Source organism: Botryllus schlosseri, chromosome 10 (genome assembly GCF_051294905.1).
Source record: "Botryllus schlosseri isolate E-star chromosome 10, Bs_hap1, whole genome shotgun sequence".
NCBI classification, from domain to species: Eukaryota; Metazoa; Chordata; class Ascidiacea; order Stolidobranchia; family Styelidae; genus Botryllus; species Botryllus schlosseri.
This window is the reverse complement of record NC_137245.1, coordinates 20,197,782-20,220,948: the sequence shown is the minus strand read 5'-3', so window position 1 is coordinate 20,220,948 and position 23,167 is coordinate 20,197,782. Positions and strand designations below refer to the sequence as shown.

Genomic DNA, 23,167 nt, shown 5'->3' with positions numbered 1-23,167 from the left:
GTATTTTGAAATGATGAAATCTCAAAATAATTGTCTTTCCCTACTCGAGTTGAATCTTTACAATTAATACTCCATTCGGATTGGAGGACTCTCGAATACCTGTGCCTATACTGAATTAATCTGAATATTCTATTGCCGCCCATAACTGCACATTTCACGAAATGGTCCGTCAATGATTTCCCGCTCGCACGTTTCCGTTTGGTTCAAAATATATTTTGACGTATAAATGGTGATCTCAGGCAAGGTCAAGGTTTACAGGCTGCGAAGCAATCGAAATCGCGATCTCATCGTAATTTCGCCATTGTTCTCGGTGCAATTACGCAACGTCAATGATGAAATGATATTTAAATACGGCGCGTGTAATGCGATTACAATCAGCTGATATTTGGCTTAGCTTTGATTTTCCGACGTCGCGCGACTTGAAATGTAGCCTACTAGTTCCAAAGTTCCTCTCTGGAACCTCTCCCGTTGCACGCCAGTCGCGACACCGCTTGAGTATACCGCGCGCTACTTGACACATCGGCATTGTGTTACTCAGATCCTAAATATGAGCGCAGTGTAAATTTATCTAGAAGGTCGCAGGAAACCGGATTTACGATATCTCACAGCGCAGGAACCCTCTATTGCGTTACAGAACGAATTAAGGTGGTGCCTCGCGCGATCTTGTCAATGTTTTGTTTGATCGTGCACGCCGCAGCGCGTGAGAGGTCACCGGTGTGTTCCATTGATGAGGGGCCGGTGATATAGTCATAACTACCTCAGTGGGACAATTATGACGAATCTCCCGTGATCAAGTTGGAAAATCTTTGTTGACCCGGAATTTATAGAGCGAGAAAAGATAAATAAGAGAGGACAGGCAGTTTACACGCTTTGATGTAACGCATCAATGTAACCGCCAAGGGTCAATTGTCTCTGTAGTAAAAATTATTGCGATCTACATTGCTTATAAATATGCCAGCGACACATGCTATAGATATATTAGTTGGAGGATGCGCGATGTCAATATAAGTGATCTGATATTACAAATATGCCACTGTCACCATATGATATCATGTCAGGACGTTGTCAGTGAATTCTACACTTCGTGAATTTGGCAGTGGAAATGTTATTATTATATTATTATTATATAGGAGAGGTATCAATATCGTGTTAACAAATTAGAAAATGAATTTTGCACTGAATATGAGCTTGAATTGTAATATACGGCACTTTGTGAATTCGTCAGTCGGTATTTATTTATTTCTATATTCATGTTGGGGGTTAGGGTTATTGTTAGGAGATAGAGTAGGGATTAGGTGCCATCAAGTGCCGGAATCGTCAAGTGCTGAATTCTCTAGTAACCTTTCAGGAAAGTGTGGATTAACAAAGGATTAGTTTCCTTACGAAACGGAGTTGCAATTGCACCATGATTCATCTCACGTTGTACCACTAATTGTACACGTCGCAATGGATCTGTTACGTGCGTGTCTCGTGCTGTGCTGGCTGTCATTTTCTGCGCGCGTTACGTTTGGGAGAATTTTACGAAAGTCTGACGCGAACGGTTCAGCATCGCACTCGAGAAGAAAGAGACAGACTAATTTGTATTACGAAGGAGGATTTCGGGAATTAATCGGCCCGCGGAGGTCAGAGCCGTACTGCGCCGGCAGGCGGGATGCGTACACCGGCGACTTCCTGCCGTGTTGCGCCGGTCGCGATGACGATTGCAAGATGCCTTTCCACGACACGGCGTGTTATTGCGACGAATTCTGTGATAGGAGCAAAAGCTCAGACTGCTGTCCTGATCACCACGAGTTTTGTCGTAGAACCGGGTTCCGCGTAACTAAATTTCCCACCACTACAACGCGGACCACACAGGAGAAGACTTCAACTCGAGATAGGCCGGGTACAGTTTCAGTGGAAACTACTACAACAGCTGGATTCGTTGATGAGAGTTACAACGGTCAGTGAATTTCCGAGTAATGAGTAGAGTGTTACGAACGGGGTCGGTATTGAATCGAATGTCACCGAAACACGACATTCAATTATTGCTATATAATATACGCCATACGCTTGCTGCTTGGAAGTGACAGTGATGGCAAACTTGGAAGCTGATTGCACATCCTTTGCCCATAAATATACCCTAATATCCCTTGACTGATTTGGATCAACCGCTCGTCTCAGACGCTCAGGTTTCATTTTTTTCAGCAACTACGAGTGAGGCATATGTATCAAATCATAGCCATATCGTATGTACAATGTGTAGTGTGCACACACAACTAAATCCCCATCACAGTTTCGTAACTAGCATAGCGACAGGTAGAACTATAGCGTTCGCGATGGCCCGCTGACCAACGGGACTCGTAAGTAACCGATTCCCACTCCCCCGTGTCCAAATTACGATCGCATTTTCGCCGCATTATGAGAGAAAGACTTGTATGTTGCATTGTCTTCATAAATAGCTCAATCATATATAGGCGAATATGTAATTTATGTTATTTCATTCTCATGTCATTGACACAATATGGAAATATTTGGCTTTAATATACCGTACCGCAGTGGATCCGAACCTGTGGTTCCCACTAGTGGTACGCGAAGGTCTACCCGGTGGTACTAGAGTAGAAGATTCTGTTTTTGTTTTCGATAGAAGGAAGGTATTAGTTCACGTGGGGTTGATTTGGAGTTTTTGAAGCCGTCCTCGTCGTGGTAAGGTCGTCGTCGTCGTGGGTAGGGGCAATCCCACCAAATGACGGTTTACGGAGAGGAGATCTAGTCGTAAAGCATTAGGATTCTTGCATAACCAAATTTTGTTATATATATATATGACAACATCAATTCCAAATAGATCCACTACTTGACTACAGAAACCATATACTGCACCCGAAAATGGGCAGCTTATTTTCTCCTTCGTTGCCTTCGGCAGCTCAACACGGTGGAAACAATTTTGACTGCCTTCGGCGCGCGAAACTTAGGTAGGTGCTACGCGAACACTGCATAAAACCTCCAAATGGTACGTGGATAGAAAAATGTTGGGAACCACTGCCGTACCGTGTATTGGCTACCACAATCTCAATTCCTTGATCAGTATATTTTTAGCTGCAATTCTCAAATCTGTTACAAAGTCATATCTTATTTTCTTATTTTGAGTTTATTGGGTTTCATCACTAACATATTCACAGAATAATGATAGCGGGACAATATTAAAACGGGCGAAGTGTTTATAGGGTTTGTTACCCAAATAACGACATCGAAAACCATGTTGTACATAAGCATATTAACCACGTGTTATTACATTTGAATTTGTTGGATCACAACGATGCGACAGATATTGTTCAGTTATGCAGAAAAAGTAATTATCGACATGATTTATCACTTTCATTATATTGGCGTCGAAAACACTGCCTTCCCGCGAGATGCACCTCTTCCACGCCCAATCGCCCATACATACCCGGCACAACATTCACGTAGCATGTGCTGCAATAACGTTAACGAGATCGCAATTACAAAATCAACGCCGACTCGCACACGGCAATATTCGATTTGCTTTCATCGGCCGGTGACGATACCAAATTACAATCACGAAACAGATACGGCAACGCTTGATTGCGCGTTGATTAATCCCTGCGTCGCGTTGTGTTTCCGATCAGGTTAGACCCGACTGAAGATGAAAGCGATAAAAGGTAATTTCGAGATAGCGTTCAAAGCCAATCACTCTGGTACGGATCTTAGTTCAAAAGACGCGAGGCCTGAGTCATGTTCTGTTGACTTTCTTGTGTTGAAAAGCGCTCGCGATATTGGTATTACTTGAATCGAGATCGTGCAGGAGAAGGCAAATTGAAAACAAACTTTGCTCTCGGTATCCAAACAAGATCATAAGGTTCGAGGCGGTTTGCGGACACGATCACGGAGAATGCAAGTCAGAATAATTGAAGATGGGTTCGTAGTTAACGGGATATTCGCGGACAAAAAGAAAATGACAACAAAGTAATAACACATCTCGCTTAAGATTTAAACTGGGAATAAGGACATGACGATAATGATCTCAAACCCTCTGGAAATATCGTGAAGTCTCACATCACCTGTCGGCCTATCAATGCAGTTTCATTAAAATCTTAACATCCTTTTTAGAAACGAACCGACGACCTGACCAATATATTCCTAAAGTACGCAAAATTTGAATTTGTAGCAGATCACCAATCCCGGTGCCGTATCCAGCGTTTTTCGTCAGTTCCCTAGTACAAATTGCACCTATACACCATCCCCATCAATATAGAAATGCGATGGAATGTCAATCTTCGAACATATTAGCTGTTATTAAACAATTTCGCAGGTCAACGAGTATGTCAAATAATGATAAGTATATACAATATTAGTCAGACGCAATGTCAGACGCGAACTGTAGTGACTAGTGATAAAGGTTTAGGGGACGTCAAACTCAATTGGGATCGATTGCCAGATTCAAAACCTTTTATCGCTTACTGGCCGGATCAGTTCCAAATTTACTTCCAAAAGAATACCTCTGTTTTTCAGTGGGATACTCCATTATCAAGAATATACAGAACATGTAATATTAGGGTCAATAGAGCTCTACATTATAGCTATTATAGCAATACCTTTATTCACAAACAACCAAATTAGCAAATACACAATGAGTGACGGCCCATTGTGCATACAGTTACGAACTAGTGATCTGCAGTTAGGCTCATGATTGGATAAATATCGCCTACGTGGATATCCAATTTGTCCATGTTCATAAACTGCTGATCAAGGATTTCTAGTATCGATATCAAGTATACGAAATGTAGGCATGTTATATACCAGGGGTCACCAACACGCGGCCCGCGACGTGATTTGAGATTTCAGAAGAAAACTGAGAAATCGATTTTGAAATGTAGTTTCAAGTATTGTTGTTGTTGTTGTTGTTGTTGTTGTTGTTGTTTCGAATTAAGCTATTCTCCTGTGCCCAACATCACTATTCGTCATTAGCTAATACGGCTTTGGATATGGCAACGGCATTCCATCGAGGAAGAATAATCTGCGGAAATGAATGGGCTGGGCATATTGCCTTGACGTGCATTGGCCAAAACACTGCGAAGATCGAGACGCCTATAAAACGGCATCCGACAGTGGTTCACTGGGCTGCGCGCTCCTCTTGTGGGGGCGTGAAAGTAACTGAAGAGGGCGCGTAGCTGCGGTCAACTGAAAAAATTTTGGCGCTCCGGGCGATTTTCATCCAGTTTATGTTTTGTGTATTGTCCGTGTATTTTGTGTATATCAACAGTCATAACCTTCAATGCCATCAAACTATCCATTGGGATTGCTAGCATTCTGCTTGCATTTTGTGATATGACGATAAGGGGGGAGCGAAAATTTTCATTATCATTAAGGGGGGCGTGTCTAAAAATGTTTGAGAACCACTGACTTAGGGCTTCCCCACAAGATCAAACTTTACGTGGAGATGGTATTTCAGCTAGTAACGTATCTCGCTAGCCCCAATATCGAGTCCTTATTCGTTGAAAAGCGTTTCCAGTATCGTGCACAGCTCAGACTTCAAAATAAAATGAAATGAATGATAATGATTTTTTGTCGTATTTGTATTCCTTTGATAAAATATTACTTTTTTTGTGGTCACTACGCCCATTGCCTAAATTAAGTAGCACGGCGTTGTACTGACGTATATAGTTTCAAAACGATGGTTGCCTAGTTTAAACCGATATTGAATTCATGCGGCCCGCGGCCGCTGCGAAATTTGAAAAGTTGCCCGCGACCCGATTTGAGTTGGCGACCCCTGTTATATACTATTTGGCGAATTACTCGGTCTGTTTTAGTACCCGGAACCATTGAGGTTATACATTGGTCGAAATTTGGACGTCATTCATTTTCTACATGTTCCATACTTTTCAGTGTGCTATGAGGGAGCCGTCGGATACCGGCTTGGAGACAAAATACGACGGAATTGCAACAAATGGTAGCGTAATTCGACAGGCTTGAGTAACTTTTCTTTGATCGTGTTGACAAGAATTACAACAAACATTCGCATTGTTTCGCGTACAGATTTTCAAAGATGATTTCATGCCGTGTCGTGTCTTTTTCTGTTAATCTACCGCACCCGTGATATACGTAATTCATTATGCGACCGATAGGACCGCTAATCCTCGGAACGTAAATTAACATCTCTTCTTCGTCAGTTACTATTTTGGTTGCGTGTTTTTTTAGCTCGTGCGAAAGAGACGGAACTGGGTTCTATTCGTTCGTATGCGACGACAAGTCATGCTTGATTGAACCGGCCATTATACAAGTGATAAACCGAGGTGAGGATGGGGATTGGGGAATATGTCCGAATATCGAAAACTTTGAAGCAATAAATGGACAGGTTAACTATAGTATCGTGCTTTGCAATATAATATCAAGCTCACGATAGAGGTACCAGAACTTCTGCAGGTAGTGTGTGATATCCAAGGACGGCCCAAATACACTCTGGATCTATTATATAATCGCAATGCCATTTTATTGACACTTGAACTGACCACTTTCGTAAGATGATTTTATTTGAAAGCAATTCTACAGTTGTCGTGATAATGGCTTGGTGACTGGACGGACGTGGACATGTCTCATTTCGCTTGGACTGGCATTGCAGATAGTTAACGCATGTGCCGTACATGGTAGTGCCTATATCCGTTATGATTGCGATCCGACCCAAAACATGTACTCCGCGGTCGTAAACTCCATCATGATTATGGTATTTGGGATTTATGTGATCCGGATGCCATCTCCCTCTGCAAACCTCGCAAAGCTCGTAAAAGTCATAATTTCATTTTCATATATACTGATGTTTCACGTAATGTGTAATTAAGCTTATATTTATCGCAGTGTGTGCAAGTTTCATCCGGCTCTCGATTGGTGCGTGGGAGAATCTTTAATATCTACGATAAGCTTTTGCCAAATACAATTTACTTCTGAGTAATATTGAGATCTGCAGTGCAATGTCTCATTTCACCTTGTCGTGACACTGTACGTGTATGAGCCGTATGCAGTAGGTTACTATATATAGGATACTGAAACGTGTAAAATTGTACACTTATGGAGTGATAAATTTTCTCGTTGAAACGGCCATATTTTACAACTGAATTCTAATGTCACAGGGCAATATGGATGGACCGCCACGAACTACTCCTTTATCTGGGGATTCACTCGAGGCTACGTGATACGGCGTCTTTTAGGAACCAAAAGAGCCCCCGCGGTGGTAAGGTGAATTAAAATATGAAATATATTTCAAATATGCCAATAAGAGTTGGATCAATTGTAATTTGTAATTGCGTTGAATGTAATTATTTACATTTTTTCATGTAAATATACTTGTAATTGTAATTAAAGCTTTTCTATTTTGTTTAGTTGTAATTGTAATGTAATTGATCCAACTCTGATGTCAATATATACTCAGGTGTCGTAGTAGAAAGCATTCGGAAGTTCGAATAGTGTAGGTTGTATGAGTTTCTAATGAAACGCGTATAGAGGTCGCTTTGGTCAGTGCGCTCATATTGCCACTGTGTCAACTCTAGTATGTTGCTAAATCAAAGGTGTATATTTTTATTGTATAGAATTTATGATGGTGCCCGCTGTAGGTAGGTGTTTGATCCTGATATTTCACTGCCAATTCGGTTCGGATCCTTTCGACTTTTTCGTTGTTTCCCAATCTCATTACGCCGATCTGACTTGACAACATTATGATATCAATTAATAAATGTGTAGCGTTGTTACATCTTCAAGACACATTGCGTCTATTAATCCATATCTTTCAGGAATATGACCGCAATATCAGGGCCCAGTGACGTAGTCCTCCCAGAGGAATTCGACGCGCGTGAAAAGTGGAGGGGTTTTATTCGGCCACCACGCCACCAAGGGAAATGCGGCAGCTCGTGGGCTTTCTCGACCACTAGTGCGATGATGCGTTGTGGAAACACTTACTTACGGCGTAAATAAATCGACTCGCACTAAAATCACAGGTGTCGCGTCGGATAGACTGGCCATCCAATCCGGCGGACGGTTGACGATCGATTTATCGACACAGCACCTATTGTCGTGTCGACGGCGAAGAAAGAGGAAAAAGTGCCGTAAAGAACGAGTGGACAAAGCGTGGTGGTACCTGAGACGACGCGGGTATGATATTTGACAATACGTGTTTCAACGCCCAAGTGTGACTCAAGACCAATTTTCAGAGTGGTGTCGTCAGATTGCTATCCGCTCACTGCCACCTACGACGGTAAGATACGTCCCTGCCGCTTTGTGAAGCAGAATCCAAAGTGCGTGTCGCGAAACTCAACCGGCGAGCCAATCGTTTATAAAATGGGTCCGCCGTACCGCGTTGCTAGTGATGAAACGCACATTATGACTGAGATATACCGGAATGGACCAGTGCAAGGTAAGATTGTTACAGGATACAATCGTTAGGATGTAACATTCCAAATTGGAAATTCTAGTACCAAGCAATTGCGTCCATGCATATGGTCTGTGGATTCAAGAGCAATTGAGCATATGGGTTGAAGTAAGACTTAGGGTTGGATTAAGGGTTCGGTGGGACTTACGGGGCCTAAACTATCGCTGATCCCGAGTTCGGTTAGCGATATGTAGTTTATAGGCGACGGTTAATTGTGGGGTTATGGTTTGGATTTCGGTTAGTTTGAGTTATAAAGTCACATGCCCAAATGACGGACAACCATGTAATCTGTGACACATGATATTTTCGATAACCCGTATCATCCTCTATACTTTTATCGATAAGCCATGTCGTTCTGAAATGGATTAATGCAGTCTTGGATAAATGATTATCGCTAAAGATGGAGGATAACTGGATAGTTCATCGTTTTAGGGTTGCTAAAATTCTACAAACAATCGGGATTGACCTTGCTGCAGCACAAAACATGTGACATATTTATATATATATGTGTTTTTTGTTAGTATTTATAAGGGAGTTTTGGGCCGGTGAGAATTGATATGTAGCCTACTGGTAGTTTCCCGTATGCATATTCATTTTGAGACCTCTGAGATGTTCAGCGATGCATACGACCGGCTCCCGGATAGTAGATTACGGATCCTAATCGGAATTTAAAGATTAGCAGGTGTTTACAAAAGAGACTTGTCGTAATTCACGTGGAATGCAAACACCGCCTGCTTAGCGGTACTTGATTAAGTATATTTAACCACAAACTCTCGTCGCTCTCATGTGTCTCAGGATTTGCCTGTTACTGGGTTATCGAAACCCAGATTAAAGCTGGCAGCCATATTCACGGAACGATTACAACAGCTTTCTCTGTGTACACAACATGATGATAAGATTCGTCTTTTTTTAGCCGTGATGACGGTGGCGCAAGACTTTTTCCTCTACAAGTCAGGGATTTACAATTCCCTCCCTAAAGAAGTGACAGGGAAGAAATCGAAGAGAAAATTCTTCCACTCCGTGAAAATTGTCGGGTGAGAATACTCATCGCGGGTATACCTTTGAAGTCGATAATGATCGTAATATAGGCGTCGTCATGTCCTGACTCAGTACAGCTCACAGCTTTTGATCAGAATTGGTCTATGGTCGGATCATTTTCTAGAAAATGTCTGGAAACTATATGAAATCCGATCCAACATTATGAAAATTATGATAATAATATTTGTATAGGTATCATCGTGATGTCAGAAGTCAGAACTACACTCATGCCTCTCACAATTTTCTCCGCTTCGTAGGGTACTTTTTAATATATGGCGACGAAGTAGTGATGTTCGTCCATTGTTCGAACTTTACGTTTATATCATTGTTTCATTTGGCTACACTGATAGTATTGCTGACAAGACAAATAATGAAATCACCCACAATTTGATGGATGCTCGCCTCACTCAACGTGCTGTTTGATGTCGATTGGGTTCGCGGAAGTCAATTTGAACAGAGTCATGACTCCCAGTGTCCATAATAATCAAGCCTGTAGACTTTGGAAATGCCCGGCCCGTTACGCAAATGCAGCGAAGATCGATAATATGACTGTGAACGTGTCACTCTTCTTTTGGGTTTCAATGTTCGCTCACAAATCGCCTTTTGCCGTGTCTGTATGTGCGGAATATTAATCGACAATATTGGCGCCTGCGATCCTAAATTCGCGCTAGGGTTAGATTTAAAACAAAAATCAATTTAAAAGGAGAATGTTTAAAACATGTTTTTAAACCATGAAATCACTAGTCCTTCATTGTTACGTCTCAGTTGATTGACATTGACTTAAAAAAAACATTTCGAAGGCATTTAAAAAAAAACATTTGTTTTAAAGGCAATCCTAATTCGCCCGCTACATTGTAAACTAGTGATTCGCAAACTGTGTGCTACTTGCGACGCCGTGTGCCACCGATCATTCGGAATTATGCAAAATAACTGTAGAGAACCTTGAAATAAAGCATGCAGGCAAGCATATGCGACTTAAAGGCCCTCTAACTTGTTCACTGATACGTAAGCCAATAAATGGCGAAGGAACCATTTGCCGATATAGTAGGATAATTGCTACGTCATAATTGGACTGCGATGTTCGGATTAAACGTCTTAATTTTGAGAGTCTCTTTCCAATTCCCGTGGAAGTGCACATTTTTCTGTTTTGACTGAAAATTAAATGCCGGTCATGGCCCACAGGTTGGGAACGCCAGATTTACATTGTACTTCCAACAACTAACATACAGCCTTTCAGATGGGGAACTCAGAAAGGAAATCTCGCAGGCTCCTACAAATATTGGGCACGTATCGAGTCTTGCGCTTCAACGGTAAAAATTCCGGTAACGCATTTTCTATTTATTTCAGATCGTTCAAAATTCGTGGGGTAAGGACTGGGGCGAGGCTGGGTATTTCAGGATATCGCGCGGCGAAAACACGAACGGTATCGAGAGTACCGTCCTCGGGGTGTGGCCTAACATAAAGACGAACGTTTGAAGATTAGGTAGTTGCAGCAAACTGCTATCGCTATGAATTAATACAACACAAGCTCTTTGATGAAGATACTTGAAAAAGCCATTTGACAATGCCGATCTAACTAAATTATTTTGATACCTCATTTCTTCCTGTGCCACGGACCGTGTTCGTGCCTTACCTATTTTATACTGAATATTGCACCTTGTGACGTTTTATATTAAAGGTCAGTCATCGTTAATGTGGTAGTGGTAGTGTTACTTAATTTACAAAGAGCTTCTTCGAGGTACTGAACTTCAACATACAATTGAATGGTATATTCATATTGTTATGAAGCCGAATATTTTCGGCTGACACTCGTCAGGGGTAATCATCAGCAATTTGTAGAGAATTGGAACGAACATTGTATATCAACAATCAACAATCATGTCACAAAATATGACGTCACCAGCATGAAATTTCGAATTGTCGGGGCGGAGAGAGCGCTTAAGCTGAATGCACTATTCTTAGATGTTGCACAAACTCATTCTGTAGGCACAGGCTCGGATGGCGTATTTTGATAAAAGTCGACTCCTAGGCACCAGGATGAAAGTGTGAACATCAACTCCCGACAATACGAAACTATAATAGACTATCCGGTTCAGGACCGAGCAATTTCCAATTAAATCCGAATCAAATATAGAAGATATAATCGAATCACTAATGTCCAATACCTCACAATTACTGGAACTACTGTGGCGAGATAGCGCAGTGGTATAATTCGCGGATGCAACACCAATCGGTGCGGGTTCGAGTCCGACCGAGGTCGACTTCAGAATTTCGATACCTAAGTGTCGCAGGTTTACCTAGGCTCCTCCTCGCCACCTCATCCGCGTAAGCTGTGGCTTACAAAAAGCCTAGAGGTGGGCCGTGCTATACGTCGACAGTTACGGAAAGTAATGAAGAACATCGGACTGGTGTACATGACCATAGCAGTCGACAAACACCATGAATACCACAAAACAAACAAAAATACTGGAACAGGAAAACAGTAAGACTTTGAAATATGGTAGCCAACGTCAGCCTGAGCATATGCGGTGTAGCTAGAGTTGCATTTAAAACAAACGGTGTTTTAATACACTTTGTTTCAAACATGTTTTAAACAGTGTTTTAAACAAAGGCCTTTATTATTTATTTTGAAGTTGTAAAATCAATTGAATATTCGTGACGTCATGGCTGAAAAAAAACAATGCAAAACATGTTTTAAATTAAGGCCTTGTTTGGACCTGTTTGTTTCTAAAGTATAGGTCACATTCGCGTAAAATCGTACTCTCTCTCACTGGCCGAAACAAGAGATTACGGCGTCGCTGAACGAACCGCGGTTCCGCATGTTGTCGCTCTCGAGGTAAATGCCACTTTCGCGCGAAAACAAAAGCAATCGATGTCTTTGGAGTTTGCGATCTGCACTGGACATAGTATTCTGCAGACATGCCGCTACTGGGTTTTTCCACCCAGATCTGTTTTTTTAGCATAACCTGGGTTTCTGGGTTTTTGTCATTGCTGCACCCCTGCAGAGAGATACCTGAAAATCACCCTCAGAAATAAGGAAGGTATTGCTACGATCCTCGCGGCCTGGTGATATAATACACTATACTCATAGTATATTGAGTATTGACACCGCGTACCGGCGATTAGTTGAGAGAAAAACCACATCTTTGTGGGATTACCATATAACCAAGTAAAATGCACAGTATGAACTGTTGTCATTTCAATATCAATGGCTAAAACTTACTTCTATTACTGTAGCACTGTAATAATGACTATCAGTTTCTAGTTTCACAGCTCTGTCTCATATAGCCATAGGAGTGAAAGATAGGATATGGGTTTTCTGAGTTTATTTAACGTCCAAATCTGGGTTTTTCCGAAATATACTAGTGGCATCCCTGGTTGGAAACGTCTTACAATTTGAAACGATTTATAATTTTGATGCTAGTGTCACTTCAACAAATTCGTTATGTATCGGTGAATAACATTTAACTTTATGGTATCGTATATGCACTTGCACATGGATAAACCAGGTGATGATTGTTATCTGATTCTGTTAAGCTCACACAGGGACACCCCCAGCAAGCTATTCAGTGTGGCTGGGTTGGTTATCAGCACATTCGATAACATCCTGAAACTCATGATTTGGCCGTTATGGCAGGTATTTCTCCGACTAAACATGGGTCCGCGTCATTATCCCAGATAGAAGTGACTGTCCCGGGATTAATCTATTGAGAGCTACTTTCAATCTGGTCAGGTCACTGAAAATATACGAAAGTCCCCCTCAGAAATCGGGAATGGATGGCATTCCTACGGACTTTCTGAGCGCAATGATATGATTATTTAAGCCGCGCACCGGTCGAGGCTAAAACAACATAATTTTGTGGGATTTTCAGTGTTAACCGAGTAAAATGTAGCCTATATAGTATGAACTTTTGTAAATTCAATATCAAAGGCCCCTACGACTGTATGACTGTCAGGTCCCAGTTTCACAGCTATTTTATGCAAATTTCAGTGAAATATGGGATCTGGGTTAATTTGACCTCCACAGCTGGATTTTTCCAAAATATCCCAGTGGCATCCCTGGTATTCTGTAGTGGGAAAGCAGCATACTCGTTGAAAAGTATCAGTATTGTGCGTAGACAGGGTGATTTGGCTGCGGTAATAAGCAGCCAAATGGAGCTGCTGGCTTTGCTTTATTTGACGTTGAAGAAGGATGAAAGGAGGAGGAAGAAACAGAAGAAAAGACGTGAATGCTGGGTTCGCCCCATTCTTCAGAGAGAGATCAGCTGGGAGAGGCTAATGCAGGAAATGAGATATGAAAGACAATTCAAGTCTAGTTCAGATTGTGTAGTAATAAATGCGTTTATGTGCGTACATAGTATGCTATGTAAGATGTCATTGTGACGTAATATAAGCGTGTTTTGTATGCTCGGTAATTATGGCTCACGTAATTGGAAATGTAAAATGTTATTTACCTAATTTCCTATCGGCTAGGATTAAGGATAGGGTGCAGTATGTCGTTAAAAAAGTATTATAATATATGCGCGTGTTGGATGTGCGTATATAGTATATAATTAAATAAATAATATTAATTTTATCGAGGGACGTAGGAATTAGGATGAGGAGTAAAACAAAACCGTGCTTTGTCAGATAAGACGTTATATAATATCCAGTGGTCTGGTTAGTTAGCCAGACGAAGTAACGATGCAGTATCGTGATCTGAAATCGTATTGTAGATTGCCAACCCACGGATAGATGCGCAAGATGTGAGTCACGGATGAATGCACCGACAAACGTACTGCAGAGCCGACTAAAAGCAGCAAACTTTGTAGTCCTAGAGCTGGCGATCCATGCGTCCAAATTTGATGCATCTAGTCTTTATCGTAAGCTATTGATGTACTAATTCCGAAAATACAAAAAAAATCTCGTCAGGGCAATGTAACTGCTCCAAAATAGCCGTTTAAGGCCGACTGTTCTGAAAAGTGAGAGCGCTGCATCAGCATGGCCACAACAATTACCAATTACGCCCAGCGATTGTTCAGAACAATGCCGATTCCCAGACTTTCACAACTATTTTGGGATGGTACCATTGCCTGGAAATATACTTTCATTGCGGAATCAGTGCGACACTAGCTTTCGATTAGGACCATACATATCAAATTTCGACGCTTGGATCGCCAGCTATGGGACTATCAATTCTGCTGCTTTTAGCCGGCTCAGCAGTTCGCTGCTCGGCGTATTCAATCGTGAGTCACGTGTTGCGAATCCATCCGTTGGTTAGTAATCTAAAAATTGTATACAATGGCAGACGAGGCCAGCATAGCGGTAAAAATAAAAAAAACTTCGCCCGCAAGGGCCAAGTCAAGGGCTTCCGCGAATGGATCCACCAAATTCCTTGTCGACATTTAAAGAGAATGCATTATAAGTCAATTATTTTATGTTGTGCTTGTCAGGTCTCAATAGCAATTTAATGTAATTGAAATTGTAATTGAGCAAAATTTTTGTCAAATTACAATTACAATTACAATTACACAAAATAAAAATGCTTCAATTACAATTACATTACAATTACATTGAAAAATGTAATATATACACTCAATTACAATTACAAATTACAATTGATCCAACTCTGGTGTGGACACAGCGAGAGTGAACGGCTCACTGCATTTGGGTTACGTCACACTTTTCATTTGACCAAAGGTAACTTTACGGCCATTTTTGACCGGCTTGCCGAGCGCAAAATTCGATAAAACGGCTATCAATGGAAAGCTGTCGCTGTAGTGACTACGAAAATATAAATATAAATTTTATTCTGTTCATGGTCCTGGAACCCCCCAAAATCAGCCTAGTAATTTGCATTGTGATCGAGTTTTGGCATTGTGACGCAACCATTCTGTCTGGCAAAACGAGAGTAATTTCTGAGAAGAAAGAGCCAGACAGTCCTGTTGCGTCACAATGACAAAATTCAATAACAATGAAAATTTCTAGGCTGATTTTAGGGGTTCCAGGGCCATAAATAAATTGAAATTTATATTTTCGTGATCATCAGCAGCTTTCCATTAATACCCGTTTTATCGGATTTTGCGCTCGGCAAGCCGGTCAAAAATGGTCGTAAAGCTACCTTTGGTCATATGGAAGTATGACGTAACCCAAGTGCAGTGAGCCGTTCACTCTCGCTGTGTCCGTACACTATGTTCAAACCGTCTCCTTTGACGACATGCGAGCGACAAGTATACGAGCTGACTCGAGCCAAGTCAAGTTGAGTCGAGTCATAAAGTCATATCGAATTTTCGAAGTTCGAGGCATGATTCAAGCAATGCATTGCATTTTGCAAGACGATTGCAGTACATATTGATTTACTATGAATTTTGAATCCCGTGGCGAATATCGAGGTAATTATATACATTCAATGGGACATTGTATAACGGTATAACTGTCCGGTGTCCGCCAAATAGATGACACTGACAGAATATGAAATCTCAGAACTTGAAACAAATTGATGTGATACAATACACAATCCATCTATACATCCTTACGATACAATTGCAGTCTGTACCGATTGTTGACGAGTAATATAAAAGTATAAACTAATATCAGTCCGATGTAAATTATGCAATAGGTTCGTTAAGATTAGTATCATACTGAGCAGAAAGACACTGCAACAGATAGAATACTACTAGTCTACGACAATGTACAAGCTCTAATCCAGTGGTCACCAACACGCGGCCCCCGAGGTCATATTTTGCGGCCTGCGGCCTGATTTTGAGATTTCGGAAGAACGCTAAGTACAGCATTATTTCAGTTTCAAAATACTGTTGTTACTGTTGTTTTAACATAAGGTATTCTCCTGTGTCCAATATCAGTAGGCTAGTCGTCACTAACTGAAACGGCTTTGGCGATGGCAACAGCATTCCGTTGAGGGCAAATCAGCTGATATGAATGGGCATTGGACAATTGGGAATATTGCCTTGACTTCCAATGGCCCAATCACCGCCAAGACTGAGACACTTAGTAAACGACTTGGGGCTTTCCCACTAGATCATGCTTTACGAGGTAATAGTCTTTTAGCTAGTGCAGCGTCTCCATATAGCCCCGACATCGATCTCTTAGTTCAGTGGTTCTCAACCTTTTTTTAGACACGCCCCCCTTTTGATAGTGAAAAATTCCGCGCCCCCCTTATCGTCATATCACAAAATCCAACTGGGATGCTACCAACCCCAACAGATTGTTTGGTGGTATGGTCGGTTATGAATGTTGATGAGAGAATAAAAATATATGAAATTGGGTCTATATAGAGAGAAACACGCGTGCACTGTAGGTAAATCGCGCGGAGCACGAAAATTTTTTTCAGGTGACCGCTTTTTCGCGCCTTCCTTCAGATGTTTCACGCCCCCCAGGTTGAGAACCCCTGCCTTAGTTGCTCAATAGCACTTCCAAGTGCCAGGTATCGCGCACAGCTCAGAAATCAAAATAATTGAAAGTAATGATCATGGTTTTTGTAGTATTTGTATTTGTTCAAAAAAATATTGCTTCTTTTGTGGTAACTATGCTCATTGCCTATGTTAGAGAGCGCAACTACGTACTGACGTGAAGTTTTAAATCGTGGTTGCTAAACTGTGTGGTCTATTTTAGGCTAACTCAATATTGAATTCATGCGGCCCGCGGCCTCTACGAATTTGAAAAGTGACCCGCGACTCGTTTTGAGTTAGCGACCCCTGCGAGTCTAATCACTACGTTTGCGGTCAATTTATTTGTGACTTGCGGACAGAGGCTGAGTAAAACCAGTTTACACAATCGTTGAATGACTGGTTGCTCACATACCATATCAGCGTGTCGAGAACAAGTACACGTACACTCGTACAGGTACAGCTAGTCAGCCGACACTGATTTTATTTGATGACTTGCAGAATTTTACTTCGAATCTCAAGTAAATCCACACTTTTGTGACGCCGAGTCATTTTTCCAAGGTTACTCGAGTCATCCCAACACTGGCTTGGTCCGACTTTGAAACGCCTCTTCTCTAGATATTGTCGAAAAGAAAAATAGTATTCGAGTTGGTGCAGTCGCCTCCACGGTCTTCAGAGCGAAAAACTGTAATCGACTCTCAGCGCTTAGCAGATTCATCTAGGCCACGGAATTTTACCTCGACTAACTATACCGTAAAATCACATGACTACTATCATGAACAGTTTGCAGTACCATACTTCCAAAAACCGGTTCAATACTTTACGTGTCGGGTTGATTTCAATTTTTGAAGATCCACCGGTCCGCCAAACATTTTTCGAAATTTTACCGGTCCGCGAGGTGAAAAGGTTGAGAACCACTGACTATAGTATAACGATATAGGGATAATCAACTCATAAACCTAGGCTAATACAAGACAACGCCGGTATTCGTAAAACATACCTGTCAGGCTGCAGGTGATCCCTTGCGAATCTGATTCATCACAGATGAACTCGATCGCAGTTGATTACTTATTTTCCCGCGTAGCAACAGTATTAAATACTTTAAACCTTGCGACCCTTTTCAGTATTAAATACTTTAAAACTTGCGACCATTTTCAGTGATTTTATTTCAAAATGTAATACACACATAAATATAAAAGAAATGCATAGTAGAATAGGGCAATACAGGTAAGCGTCGGGTGTTGATGTTGCATAAGATGTCATTCATCTTTCGTTTAGCGGTGGCGTGGTCAGTAAGCATATTGTCTGAATATTTCATTTTTTATGGTTGATTTCAGGATAAATGTCAAAATAACAGTGCGTCAAGTATTATAGGTTCTATAGGAACTAGTCAAGTGCTTAATATCGCTTAAATATTGCGTTATGCATATTATCTATATGTATTTCGGTATTAGCGTTTGCGCGCGCGTGGTCGATTTCAATTTTTAATCAGGTCTGCTTCGCGTTTCACCCTCTATCCCATTGTCTTCTTACTGGTTTTTGTAATTTTCTTCTGATTTCGTCGGTTTTTGAATTGATATCTTCGGCATATTCATTTTTAATATCAAGCATTTTTTTTCCATTCCCATATTTCGCATTTCATTTTCATGAAGGTTGTAATCGCGATGAGTTTGTGCGGCCCCTCGTAGGTGTTTTTGAGGATTTCTTCCGTAGAAGCGTTGATGTCGGTTTGCAGGGAGTCCTCGAGGTCGGATCTGACAAGGTAGAATAAATTTTTGTAAATTGGGCATGTCGTGAAGATATGATGTAGGGTTTCATGGCTGCTTTTGCAGAATTTGCAATTTTTAGTTCTGCATCTTTCCTCCTCGTCCATTTCGCTTCGTTCATTCTTGCGCCCTGTAAAATATGCAACCCCTTGCGAGCATGAATTTCGCAAACGAGCTCAACGTCAACTTCGCGACCGACCCCTTGCGAGTGTGAATTCTCACAAATGAACTCGTCAAGTTAACAGTACGCGCGTACGAATCGCTGTCTCCGCGTATTTTGAGGTAGGAAACGAGAGAGAAGAGGCTCTTTACGCGCCGAGCAAACGGGAAAAGAGCAGAGAATGGAAAGAAACTAAAAAAATGACTCACGCGCCCGATACGTCGTACGATTTTACGCAAATGTGATCGATGCTTAATTGATTTTTGTTTTAAAAGGAGCCCTAGGTGTGGCCCTATACTGGCATAGTGCACTGCCCGCGCATACTTATAGTGTATATCTGCAGTGTCTCAGTGACCTGCGGTAGAATTAATGATTGGGGAGACAGATTGTCGTTCTGAATATAATAAATCCTGAAATGTTAGCTAATTCAGTTGATGATTTGTTTTTTATCGCGCTCGCGCTGATCACGCACCGTTACAGGTGTAGAAGGTACTTCGTATCCACAATTAAAAGTAGGGATGGAAAATTAGGTATAGAAGGTACTTCGTATCCACAATTAAAAGTAGGGATGGAAAATGAATAAAACTGATACTAGCAAGAGAAGGTATTTACTCCACACTGGGCAGTGCCCATTCACAACATAGCTAACAGCGCAGTGATTGTCGGATGGTTAGACAGACAATCGGTGCGTCGGATTAATTTTTGCCGCACCTTGAATTGTGTCACTGAGTTGTCAATGTCATTGTACGTAACGAAGCATTAGAGATCTTGAGAGGTTACGGTGCTCTTGGATTATTAATATATGGATTTTAGGAATCATTCGATTGATACCAGTTTCACCATCTTCGGTCGCTATCACAGGTAAGGCATGTCTCGTCGATGCTTCAACTATTCTTTCGTCTTGTTAGTGAACAATGTTTATATTGCGCATTTTGGGTGCGAAAATGCTCGAAATTAATTGTTGATGAACAAATTGAACATCAGTAGACAAATAGGAATAATAATTGGAAAAATGCACTATTTTCTCTTACTGTTCATGGCGACAATTGAAGCACTGCCTCACCCGCTTCCTTTGACCGCATTTCCATTCATAGTAGGGGCGGGAAACTTCTGCAGTCGGCGGGCCGGATATAGGAAAATTAAGTACTTGGCGGGCCGGATTGCAGAATCGATACATTGTTCGCCCGTTTATCCACATATACAAGGAATAAATCGTATTTAATCGTATGTAATGAATGTATTTTAACGACAGCGATGTCACTTTAAAGCCATTTCTCGCCGAAGACAGCATTGTCATACAGGCGCCGCCACGTCTGCTTCTCTCTGATCAATAAACACACGGTGTAATCCAATCAATACATTATGATTGAGTGCCTGGAAAATGCAGATAATGCAAGCTCTACTCTCGCACGCTGGCCAGTGCGCGCGCACGTATATAATAACATGTACTCACAAAAATTTGACGCTCAAGCAAGTAGTGGGGAATCTCGGCAGACTGGGGCCGCGGACCACATTATCCTGTAAAACGGGAAACTGTCCGCTGGCCGTGTGTTGCCCGTCCTTGATCTATAGCAGTGCTTTTCAGCCTGTGTGACGGTTCGGACATGTGCGAATGAAAAAAAATACAATGCGAATGACGAAGGTGGTGCGAATAGTGCGAATGAAAATCGTGAATAATTGTTAATTTTTCTGACGTGGAAAAGTTCATACAATCCTAATAGGAAATTGAAGGCCAGTGTAACTTTTGTAGTGGCGACGCAATTGTAAAAGCTTGTTTAACTTACGACGCACCACTATTCGTAGCTCTCGCAAGCAGTAGTGAATTAATATTTTCGAACTGAATTAATATTTTCGAACTATAACTATAACCAAAAATCTTGTTTGGAAGCCGGTGTAGTGGCAGACATACAGTATATCAGCCCGTCTGAGCATGCGACAGCCTCGAAAAATGACGTAAAATTGATATTCTGCTTTCTTTAGCTAAATTAAGCAATAACCAATGATCATATTTTCGCAATAACTGTTCGATTAGCGCGAGGCACGAGGCACGAGTACCTTCATTACAGACTCACGTTTGCAAGTTACTGTAATGCAAATTTATACCCCTTCAATGGTTATTAAAGTATGGACCGCAAGGGGTATAATTTTGGGTCGACACGGTGCTAGAGCTATCTGTTAATATGTGTGTAATATTTGTTGAATTTATTGCAAAAAATCCTGGTATAGTTGTTACATATCCATGGTCACTGTGCTGGGTACTGTCGCCAATAAGCGGGTCACGCAGAAAATATGACTTTATTGTGAGAATTCATGATAAGATTTTTCCGACAGATATTTATGCAAAACATGGTTATTGGTCAAAGACCGTTGGGATGAATTAGTGTACGGGTGTGCAGCGAGCGAGTTCAGGCCTATGAGACTCATTCATTTCGAGGCCAACACCTTCTGCGTCGGGGCACATGAAGACGTAAAGTTTTGGCAAACAAAACGCTGACAAAATGCGGCGCCAAAAACATAAGCGGCGGCAGTGCCTTGTCTAAAAATGCCCAATGCTGGATGGCCAAATCTTTCGATATGGATATGCTCCGTTGTCGGCACGGAATAGTCCCGTTCTTGCAATCTGACTAGACAGTAGCACAAGTGTGATGATACGCAGAGGAATTTAATTTGCCCTAATTTGAAATCGCCTGCGTCGTACATGTTTTGTAGAGCTGTGTTTGGTAGAATTGTGGTGTACGTGTTCTGTATGTCATACGTGTCCGTAAAATCGTAGCATACAGCTTTAATATTAAAATGAATTCCTTTTCATAGGTGAGGGTCGGTTCGCGAGATGCCACAAAAATTCAAGATTTTGCTGGTATAGTCCAAAAGCTGCTTCACCGGTATTAAACTCTTATGAATTTTCAAGTTAGATTGAACTAAAGAGCACACGGTATCGTGAGGTTGTTTGCTCTTCTCATATACTCGCGAGACAGATGTTGGAGCAACGTATCATAAGGTAGCGAGCTCTGATGTGTCTACTCTCCTTGATCGTTTTGCACCTTATGTTCCAAGACATAAGGCAAAAGCGTCAACACAAACCTATGGGTTTTTCACCCATTCGACAAACTGGAGCCTCCGGGACCTTTGTGTCAGCTCTCAAAAACGATTTCTGCCTATAAGCATTTTTTACTCGCGAAAAATACCCTGTATTTTGGATAGGAGTGCAGAACAGATTTTAAGAACTGGCCATTCAAGTACTGGTAGACATTCTTGTACAAAACCAAACAACTTGTTTGGCCGAGAAGGGTTTTAGTGAAATAGTTGAAATCTAAACGAGAGAAAAAAGTTGCCTTTTTAATGAGACAATTTATCGCTTAAGCTACATAGTAGCCAATTCGTTGCACATCTGAACAAAATGTTTTTAAGTATCTTCATCTTCTTTTTGTATAACAGTTTTCGATTAGTTTATGCGAATGAAATTTATTTTACAAAAAGTGCGAATGGAGCTCAAAAAGGTTGAAAAGCACTGGTCTATAGTACCTATGTGCTGTCGCTTCAGTCTGGAAGAGTTCTCCAACCAGTTATAGGTATTTCACATCCATAATTCACTTGCAATAACATACAGAAGATAGCCCGGGATTTCGACGAATGATTTCAAGCTTCAGACTGCTCGCTAACGCCAGCTATCGCCGGATGACAATTATCCTGGTAGAATCCGGTTATCATTATATTCCACGTATGCATTTCCATCCCTGGCCACCAGTGATGAGCATCGGAGCGGAGTCGGAGTGGATTCGGAGCGGAGTTTTGCCGATTTTGTGACAGTCGGAGCGGAGTCGGAGTTTACTACAGATATTTTATCGGATAATTTCGGAGTAATGTAAATTTTGTCTCCGATATCTTTGGATAGCTCTGACCAGAATACACTATTGATTATGATTACAAACCAAAACACAGACAGTTGACACCTTGTAAAGTTGTAATATGACGGGTAACCTGCAAAAATGATTGCCAAGTGCATAAAAATCAGCCATCTGCACTGCAATTGGGGACTGGAGAGTAAACAATACTATGAGGCCAACCATATTATCACATGTACCATGTTGTACCATGTGTACCGTGTACCATGCTTGCCACAATTTCGGATACTTGACGAGATTCACCGGAGTATCTCGGAGTCTGGGATTGAGCTGTTCGGAGTCGGAGGGAGTTTTCCTCAGACACTAAAATTGTCGGAGGGATTCGGAGTCTCGAAAACCACTATCCGCTCATCACTGCTGGCCACATGAGTGGTGTAGCATTCGATATCATTGACACTCCCGGGCAGCGTGAGCTGTAATCGCAACAGTTTGATATGAAGACTGCAATCTAGGCATTCTGGGACCGGTAATGAAATCAATGACTCTCTGCTCTCTCGCTGCCGCTA

The 23,167-nt window shown here is 41.5% G+C and overlaps 1 protein-coding gene and 1 long non-coding RNA gene across 3 annotated transcripts; one reads left to right on the top strand and one right to left on the bottom strand.

The window, feature by feature from the left end:
* Positions 1-510: 510 nt before the first annotated feature.
* Positions 511-11,141, top strand: LOC145448063 (tubulointerstitial nephritis antigen-like). 2 transcript variants are annotated; one of them, XR_013917788.1, is made up of 10 exons: positions 511-1,939; positions 5,881-5,944; positions 6,193-6,287; positions 7,119-7,224; positions 7,776-7,912; positions 7,980-8,133; positions 8,193-8,395; positions 9,324-9,444; positions 10,631-10,731; positions 10,796-10,816. XR_013917788.1 is itself a non-coding variant. In XM_080326388.1 (10 exons), exons 1-10 carry the CDS (start codon positions 1,447-1,449, stop codon positions 10,922-10,924), a joined length of 1,548 nt encoding a protein of 515 aa, XP_080182514.1. In that variant the 5' UTR covers positions 636-1,446; the 3' UTR covers positions 10,925-11,141. The 2 variants fall into 2 exon arrangements, 1 of the variants encoding a protein (XP_080182514.1); XM_080326388.1 differs by having other exon boundaries at positions 636-1,939; positions 10,686-10,731; positions 10,796-11,141.
* Positions 11,142-17,975: 6,834 nt separating this feature from the next.
* LOC145448064 (uncharacterized) lies at positions 17,976-20,036 on the bottom strand. The gene is made up of 2 exons (XR_013917789.1): positions 19,823-20,036; positions 17,976-18,587 (listed from the first exon to the last, which is right to left on the bottom strand). It is a non-coding gene; the product is annotated as an uncharacterized LOC145448064 (long non-coding RNA).
* Between the last annotated feature and the right edge of the window lie 3,131 nt (positions 20,037-23,167).

Excerpts from the sequence above, each read along its gene's own strand:
- LOC145448063 (XM_080326388.1), top strand. The coding sequence starts at position 1,447 with ATGGATCTGTTACGTGCGTGTCTCGTGCTGTGCTGGCTGTCATTTTCT. Across the intron at positions 7,225-7,775 it reads AGAGCCCCCGCGGTGGTAAG|GAATATGACCGCAATATCAG; the intron begins GTGAATTAAAAT and ends CATATCTTTCAG. Across the intron at positions 8,396-9,323 it reads CCGGAATGGACCAGTGCAAG|CCGTGATGACGGTGGCGCAA; the intron begins GTAAGATTGTTA and ends GTCTTTTTTTAG.